The sequence below is a fragment of the Mytilus edulis genome, chromosome 12, assembly GCF_963676685.1.
Source record: "Mytilus edulis chromosome 12, xbMytEdul2.2, whole genome shotgun sequence".
Lineage (NCBI taxonomy): Eukaryota > Metazoa > Mollusca > Bivalvia > Mytilida > Mytilidae > Mytilus > Mytilus edulis.
Window position 1 is genome coordinate 72,883,475 of NC_092355.1, and position 9,422 is coordinate 72,892,896.

At 33.0% G+C, this 9,422-nt stretch overlaps 2 protein-coding genes across 2 annotated transcripts; both read left to right on the forward strand.

Annotated features, from left to right (window-relative positions):
- The first annotated feature begins 887 nt into the window (after window positions 1–887).
- Window positions 888–5,144, forward strand: LOC139499144 (uncharacterized). Its single transcript, XM_071287823.1, has 2 exons — window positions 888–1,108; window positions 3,203–5,144. Exon 2 carries the CDS (start codon window positions 3,683–3,685, stop codon window positions 4,874–4,876), a length of 1,194 nt encoding a protein of 397 aa, XP_071143924.1. The 5' UTR covers window positions 888–1,108; window positions 3,203–3,682; the 3' UTR covers window positions 4,877–5,144.
- Window positions 3,205–3,597, forward strand: LOC139497827 (E3 ubiquitin-protein ligase TRIM9-like). The gene has a single exon (XM_071286064.1). It carries the CDS (start codon window positions 3,205–3,207, stop codon window positions 3,595–3,597), a length of 393 nt encoding a protein of 130 aa, XP_071142165.1.
- Window positions 5,145–9,422: the final 4,278 nt, after the last annotated feature.

The following is a 9,422-nucleotide window of genomic DNA, read 5'->3' on the forward strand; positions in this document are numbered from 1 at the left end:
GATCGCATCCAGATCAATTTTATATAAGTTGCAATTTTAAATGAAAATAATATGCTATCCATGTCATTGCCAATAAACGATAAACTTTTTGAAATGTATTTTTTATCCCCGAAATTATATTTTGCTTTAACAGCTATGTCATCTTTATTCAATGATTTTCGTTAACTTACACTACTCTGTGAAGTACGATTAACCAACTCTGTAGCGTTGTATGGGGAAATTTTATTGTTGAAAATGACAAATGGATCAGACACAACTTAGTAACGTTTTCTCCAATGAGGATTTGACGATATTTACAGTTAAATGTATTTTCACGGTACAACAATTGATGACCTATATTTTGGTAGTGTACAAGGTTATGTTTTTCTCCTACATGTAATGACGTCTTCACGCTAATCGCTTTGGAAGCTGGATGAATACATGATGCTGTTTATTAGTTGTTATTGGTTTTGAACTATCTGTCAGAAACTTACTGTATTTTTTTGTTGTTGATATGGACGAGACTTTGATACACCCTGTCCCGTCCTGTCTGTGTTTTTGTGTTGTGTTCATGCTTTTCTTTTTGACAATCTAATGATTAACGTCTTTCAAATGATTTGCATAGTTTGTTCTAATGTTTTGTTTTTACGTCACTCTACAAGGTTAAGGGATGGTTGAGCTCTCACGGACATGTTTAACGCCGCCACATTATTTATGTGTCTTTCCCACGTCAGGCGCCTTTAGTTCAATGGTTGTCATTGGTTTATGTTTGTCATTTTTGTTGGTCGTTAGTTGTTTTGTTATAAATTAGGCCTTTTAAGTTTTTTTCATTTGATTTGTATTATATTATTCATGATTTTTTATAGCCGACCACACGGTATGGGTTTTTCTCGCATTGGTGAATGCCATTCGCTTGCCTATAGCATCTACTTTATTTAGATTCGGTGGATAGTAATATCATTGATAATCATACCACATCTCTTTATTTTTGTAATGAGTTTTTACGCCAAAATAGCAAAAGTCACATGATCATTATGACCATGATGACCTGGATGAACACATACAATTGAGGAAGTTGAATTACACAACATTATCTTATCTGTATCGACGAGGTCGGTTATCATTACTGGTAAGTTCAACTTATAACAAGATAAAATCTATATCTTAGGTATATTTTTGTTACATATTAAACTGAAAATCTACAATATACATGATATATTTTATCATTGACCCGGAGGATAGCAAGAACAGAAACGGTTACAATTTTACTGCACCAGATGCGCATTTCTACAAATCATGTCCAGGCTACAATTATGAAGTGTAAAGGATTTCGATGACAAGAAGTTTAGTTTTTTAATTGTCCGTTTTAATACATGTCATCACTATGTTAAGTTTTATTTATTTCCTAAGATGTTTTTTTCAAATCCGATTTGGAGCTTTTTTCTCAAGATTCATTTCAATAGTTCTACAATGTGTATTTTTAATGAAAATCGTGCTCGTTCTTAGGTCGTGTGAAGTTACACCTAATGATAAAAGAACAAGTGAGATGTGTCTTCAAAAAAAAAGAACATTGAATGATAGGAAAAAATCACTTTTGCTCCTAAGTGTTTCAAGTATTTTTGTGGTAGATCTATATTTAAAGCAAAGCATACTTGAACCTCATTTATAATAAACGATGTGTAAAGGAAATGCATAATTAAAAGAGAATAGAAAATAGCATTTAAATGTAAATTTTTGTCACAAGTACTTGTGAGGTGTATCAACAGGAAATTAAGAAGAAAATTAGAATTTTAGAAAATGAGTCTTAGGAAATAGGTTTTATTCACAAATAATGATAGCTACATATTTTAATTGATTAATTTTAAAAATATGAAAATATGTAACAAGTTTTAAACAAACTGTAATAAAATCTTAACATAAACACCCTTTAGTGTATAAAATAGAATAAGCAAAAGATTGGTCACTTTTTTTAATTACATTTCAAAAAAATATTTTACAGATATGGAACAGTCTGATGAGGATGTTTAAATTTTACGATTGAAATCTGAATCTTTTATATATCATTTCTCATAATAATGTTTAGTGTAATTTAAAAAACAAAGACATAATAAGTACCTGTATTAGTAAAAAGTAGCACATAGAAATATTAGTATTGTTTGAGGTGTCTTGTAAGTATATCTGAAGTACCGTATTCGTTTGTAAATTTATGAATAAACATATGTAATTACATTAATATCAATATCTCGAAATGATGCAGTTATATAATTTGGTATTTTTGTTAATATATTTTTATGAGACTTTTTTTTTGTCTAATAAGACAAGTACAGGAATTGTTTTCTTTCACAAGATTAGAACAAAGAAACAAATCCACTTAAGGACAACAAATGCGATTTAACAAATCATTATGGATACTTGTCTTCTCAACTTTAAAAACATAAGAGAATAATAAATGATAATTTTGTTTTCAAATTGTGAGCGGTTTATGAGTAAGTATAACAAAAATACATCTTAGTACTAAGGTAACGTGGTAGTGGCACCATCACTACTTATTTGTACTTTTTACGCATGCATAAATGCTCTTCAACTTTGTTTTTTCTGGTTTTACAACTATTTTGATATGAGCGTCACTGATGAGTCTTATGTAGACGAACGCCGTACTAAATTATAATCCTGGTAACTTTGATAACGATGAAACTATACAATAACAAACATTTATGAACTTTTGTTATAGAAATGACAGGTTAAGTCAGCTATTAAACAAGGTGTGATTCACCATTTTATCATAAGTAAATGCAAGGTCCAAGTCTAGAATATGACAATGTCATTAACTTGTTGTGTATGAGTCTTTGGTTTTCTTATTTTATAAAGGACTTTCTGATTTGAATTTTCTTCGTTCGGTGTTTTTGTTATTATACGTTTTATATACAAAGACTTCGTTTCATAAGCATAGTCTGATGTAAAATAAATTATACTGAAGTAAGTGGTATAAGAACAGACAAACGTTGTTCAACATGTTCAATGCAAAAACAATTGGTAGAAAACAAAAGCATCGAATCCTATATCTAAGTCCCTGATTTTAGGATGACAACAAATTAAACATGACATCAAATAGACTGCTTTAATATCCATACAATTTTTTTAAGCGGAGATTATGTTCACGTGAGTCATAGAGACCAAAGTGATAGTTAAACATATATAAATACTAATTTTATTTTGATTCTAGACATGGCAGATGCAACAACTACAAACTGTACTGTTTGTGAGGCACAGTCCGATATGAAAGCAGCTGTGAAGTGGTGTTCAGAATGTGAGGAAACCTTTTGTTTCGACTGCCTAAAGTACCATAGCAACGCCAAGTCAACAAAAAGTCATGCCGTCATTGATGTAAGTGATCAGAAAGAGCTCCCTGATTTCGTACTGAAAATAAAGCAGCATTGTGGTGAACATGGAGCTCTATTCCAGAACTATTGTTTAAGTCATGCACGACCATGTTGTAGGAAATGTATCAACTCCACCCATAAGAACTGTATAGATATGCCACCTCTAGATGAGGTCATCAAAGATGTTAGCAAGTCAGCAGCTGTAGAAGACATTCAAAAAACGTCTACAGAACCTTAAAGAGTACTATGAGCGTCTCTGTCAAGAAAAAGAGGAAAATGCAAAAGAAATAAAAACCCAGTCGAAAGCTATCATTGCTCATGTCATGTTCACCCGACTTAAGCTGAATCAGCATTTAGATTGTTTAGAGAGGGATGTTCTAAAGAAGGTATCTGAGCTAGAAAATAATGCACTACAAAAGATGGGAACAATTTCGAGGGACTTAAAAGGGAAGGAGGACAGAATAGATGAGTTATACAAAGGCTTCATAAAAATGCAAAATCATGCGTCAGAACTTCAGATATTTCTCGGAACCAAGGAATTCGAATTAGAAGTAAGAAGGCGGGAGAATGAAATTGACGAATTGGCAAAAGATGATTCGTTAGAAATAAAATGCATTGTGTTCCAAGAAAATATAGAACTTGCCTCTTTTACTTGTGACGTTAGTTCTTTCGGTGATATTGGAATACAGATTACTCCATCAACAACCATTTACACAAAGCCAAAAGAGCAACAAGCACAGACTACAGTTGAGAGAAAAAAGATTGATGACATCAATCTGAATTTGTTGAAAGAAGTTAAATTTGCGGGAAGCTATGTATGTGGATGTGCAATTTTGGATGATGATGCTTTATGTATTGCTGGACCGAATACAAAAACATTGCTTTTGAAAAATACAAATGAATCTTTGATGCACAAAATTACTCTACCTGATAAGCCGTATGACATTACCTATATAAACGAACAAACATTAGCAGTTACGACATCAAAATATAGCAGCACAATATTTATCGTCAACCTGAAGACAAAAAAGGTCGAGAAAACCATCAACACTGAATACAGATGCTATGGAATATCTTTTTCGGACGGGAACTTGATAGTCCATTCGTCTGATGTAGGACTGATCTCACTAAATATAGAGAGTGGTATAGTAACTGTACTTGGTATTGGAAATAAGGTGTGTGATGCTTATGTCGCTGTGCATGATGGTAAAATATACTTTACTAATCCGGTATGTCATTCCATACAGTGCTACAATGTCGATAAATCACTTTCCTGGGAATTCAAGGACACATCGTTGATCGCACCACGAGGTATAGCTGTTGACAAAAATGGAATGGTTTATGTGGGTGATCAGGGAGGCGGAAATGTGCTTATCATCTCCCCTGATGGAAGTAAACACAGTGTTATAAAGATCGATATGATTCCTAGGCCAAGGACACTCAGCTTTGATAAGACAAGGACTCGTTTGCTTATATGCGGCGTAGACGGTCCAGTAGGCATATTTGTTATCACGTAAAAGGAACAACTAAATTGTGATCGATCACATGCCAAATCGGCGGACTTTTGGCTCCAAAAAAGTAATCACTAGTTTGCTTTTTTGCAGTTTCAAAGGGCCAGTGATGTCATATTATCGATTTTGGGAAGAATATATACAGCAATGCCGGTCACGTGGTTTGTAATATATGTTGGAATGGGTATTTGAAATCGACTGTGAGAGAAAAACAATTAGGGATAATATACCGAAATTAGAGAAAGAAAAACACAAATGTTAGTTTTTTATCACATTATAATTAAGTTTTATGGGTTTTTTTAAATGCGTTTTATATTGATTAGGGAGATCTGTTCTAACGCAAGCTCACTTTGAATTCGTACACTCGGCGATGAATGGATAGGCTTAATAATCAAACAAATAACTGGTTTGTTCTTTGGTAGTTTAAAAAATATCACCTACTTGCAATGTATAGAAATTAAATAACTCAGCAGGTCTAATCAAAAGTATGAGATGGTATCATATTCTTCATAAATTTATCTTTTTTTTTTTAAATCGGTAAACACTTCCCAAATCTTTTAATAATAAAAGTATGAATGTAATTGAATATACTCGAAATGTCTGAAATGTGTTTCCTTTAACTTGAGGTATATTGTCACAGGAACATTTACCTCACTTTTATTACCATGATTACAGGGCCGTAACTACATTGAGGCAAATGCCTAATGCAGGAAATTTCAAAACTAAACGCTTGTCTCCATATCAAATTATGTTCACCGTGAGTGCCTTGCAAGAAGCAAGTTCTTTTCTCCCTCAGACGTAGTCCTTTATTTTTCGAGATCAATGTTTCTTATTTATTTGTCTTTTGTTCATTGATTGCCCTCCTGTATTCTGTTAGTGTTGCATTCATTTTGTAATTTAGTAATTTGGTAATTAACTTGATCCTGAGTTTAAAAAAACAGCAGCCACAAACTAAACTATGTGAATTACATTTTTGCTTTATCATACATATTGGTCTTTTGATCTTGTCCCTAGAAACTGAAGTCTTACATTGAATCTATACATTTTGCTTTGAGACCAAAATACTGTCAAAAAATTATTAAAACAGAACTTCAATTTGCAGATTAAGAAAGGGTCTAGGGAACACCCAGAAAGCATGATTTTGCATCATTTGTTCTATAGCTTCTTAGGCCTTGAGCGGTTCCAAAACCCTTCAAAATAAAATTTCCCTCGCTCCGCTCGACGAAACAGGTTTGTCAATACTTTTAAAAGAGCCAAGTTACAATCAAACTTTAATACTGTGTTTGTAGGCAATACAAGTATATGCAGTTGGGAATATAGAAAATTCATTTCTGCAGAGGATGATGATCAATTCTGATAAAATGATACATAATGACTTGACTTTACAAGTATACAAAGAGTATCAAAGTGTCGTCCCCTTACCGGTACCTCATCGTGCTAATTTATATGTTCACAAGGGAGAAGCAGAAAGGAAAAAGTAAAATCACAAAAATACTGAACTCAGAGGAAAATCAATTCGGAAAGTCCATAATCACATGGCAAAATCAAATAACAAAACGCATCAAAAACGAATGGACAAGAACTGTCATATTCCTGACTTGGTACAGGCATTTTCAAATGTAGAACATGGTGGATTGAACCTGGTTTTATAGCTAGCTAAACCTCTCACTTGTATGACAGTCGCAAATTCCATTATATTGTCACCGATGCGTGAACAAAACAAACAGACATAATAGGTAAAAATGTCAAAAATAGGGGTTTGAAATAAGACATTTCATATTATTCTGACCCCGAACCACCAGAGTTTTGACCTAGCTCTTTAATGCCGGATACATAGAGGACAATTAGGAAAAATGAAGAAAAAATTTGTAAGTCCTAGATTTGATCCGGGCACGGATGAATCCACCACCTCCTGATTCGAGACTAGCTATCTACCAAAAGACAACTGAGCTCTGTTTCACTAGAAAAGTGTAAACGAGTACTTTTCATCAAATTGTAGGTTGTATAATAACACCTTAAATTTATCTTTGAACTGATGAAATTTAGATTAAGACAATAACAATCAAAACCAAGGAGTAAACAAAGACTAAAAAAACCAAAGGATATTTACATCAACAGTTATATTGATAAGGCCTTAGAATTGATCACAAAATCAGTTGAAAAGTAATTCGAATATATATAGATATACTATAAAATTTAGAATGAAAATGGGGGAAATGTAAATGAGATAACAACCCGATAAATAAACTCATCATAGATACCAGGACTAAAATTTGTATATACGCCAGACGCGCGTTTCGTTTACAAAAGACTCATCAGTGACGCTCGAATCCAAAAATGTTAAAAAGGCCAAATAAAGTACGAAGTTGGCAAACAACGTCAACCAATGGTTCTTCAACACCGCGAGAAAAAATATCGGACCCGGGGATGGGGTTCAGCTGCCTCCTTAACAAAATATGAACTATTTGAGTGAAAATGGACGTCACACTTGAAACTGATTTGGACAGTCACACACATGCGTCGCAGTTAGAAGTGTTTTGTGAGATTTCAACCCTTCCCCTATACCTCGAGCATATGTATAATAAACAAACACACAAAAACGGAATGTAAAAAGAAGTCCGAGTCTGGTGTTAGAATATGTATTAAAAGAAACTAGACAAATGATATTGATACATAAATTAACAAAGAACTACTAGCAGTTACTGAAATTCTAGCTCCTGTCCTCAATTTAACTGAATAAAGATTATAGTATATATGAGGAAAGATTATGAGTGAGAAAAAGAAAACCTCAATTCAAATGTAACCATGAGCGGACAATGTGTACAACCACTTCATTTGAAAGGAGTAAACCCGGTAAGACCCCTTTTTGGACCCAAAATATAGGTTTTTTACAAAGTTATTAAATAATTAACTTTTACTTATTTATTGAAAAGTAATATTTTTTGGTTTCATAAATATTTGATGTTTTTGATAATACTTTGGACTTTTGGACTCAGTTACTAGCTTAAAGGTCTGTTTCTGCCGTTAACGATCTTCTCGACGATTCTTAGGGTGGCCTGTTGATGACTTGGTGCAATACATGTTACAATACCTACCAATTTAGTATCTGTGTTACAAAGTGAAAATGATCTTTTATAGATTTTATGTGTCTGAAGCGTTTTATAAATTTATTTTTAACAGGATTTCTTGAACCGAAATCTTTGAAAGCAACTTATATACAAGTGTCTTAACTCGTAAAAGCTACATGTATATAAGGGAACGACCATCTAACTTCAATGGAGAGTTATGGTTTTTCCAAAAAATATTCTAAGCCCTAATGTAATGAAGAAAAAATAGTATGGTCCAGCAGATAACAAAAAAAAATGTTCTGAATCCAGATACCCATACTTTAAAAATTTAAATTTTGAAGAGAAAATAAAATTTGATTGATAGAGTTGACAAACTAACAAACTTTGCGCGAAAAAAATATTCAGACAAAAAACTTAACCCCCTCCCCTCTTTGAAGTTAAATAGTGATCCCTAATTAAACAGATAAATAATAACCAAACACATCCTAGGGAGTTCAATCTTTACTTTTTCAATCACTTGTTTAATCTATCAACGGAGAATTTGAAAAGAAAAGTATGATATACGTTCGTAAATTAAGCTGTTTATGTGTACGGTGCAAGATTGATTTTAGTTACTAAGTATTCGTTGTAATTCTGAGGTTAACATGTCGAAATGTACTATATATTATTTATCTTTGTATTTCTCTATCATGGGTGTTCCTGCATTTAATTATACTGTATTCCTGTCATGTAATGTTGTCAGTTTAGCGGAAGATTTACCATTGCCATAAAGCGCGAGGTTTTTCTAGCCAAAAACCAGGTTCAAATCATTATTTGTTTTAAATGTCCTGTACCAAGTCAGGAATATGGCAGTTGCTATCTAATAGTTCGTTTTGGTGTATGTTGTATTGTCGTTCGTTTCGTTGTTTTCCTCTTATAGCTGGTGTATTCCCCTCGGTAAAGTTTGTAACCCTGATTTGTTGTCTCTCGATCATTTAATGTCTTTTAAACAGCGGTATACTACTGTTACCTTTATTTGCTAAAATAATTATTAGAACGGAAAACAAAATCATTTTTTATCTGTAACTTGGTATCAAATCCATATCTTCAAGCATAATAAAAAATATATTTCCTGTCACGTGAGGGATTCAAATTCACAGCGTCTGTGTTTAAAGGCTAGTGATACAGCAGTTAGCTATAACTGACAAATTATTACACCGGGGTTTTCGATATCTCGAAGTTTTATAAGTGGACCCACTGATTGCTAAGAGGCGGCCACTCCAGTCATGATTCAATGATTCCCTATATAATCAACCAAATGTTTTCCATAAGCAGGGGACCAGGACCCCTGTCCCCACCCTAAATCCGCCTCTACCAAAAATCATTATCACAATGTATTTCGTTTTAAGTATAAATTATGTACAGGACGTACGATTTAAAGATTAAGTTTCAAATATAATAATATAAGTATATTATGTCTCAATATGTGGTTTAATTCAATTTTG

What these genes read in the sequence shown, in the direction of transcription:
- LOC139497827 (XM_071286064.1), top strand. Translation starts at nt 3,205, where the DNA reads ATGGCAGATGCAACAACTACAAACTGTACTGTTTGTGAGGCACAGTCC.
- LOC139499144 (XM_071287823.1), top strand. Translation starts at nt 3,683, where the DNA reads ATGTTCACCCGACTTAAGCTGAATCAGCATTTAGATTGTTTAGAGAGG.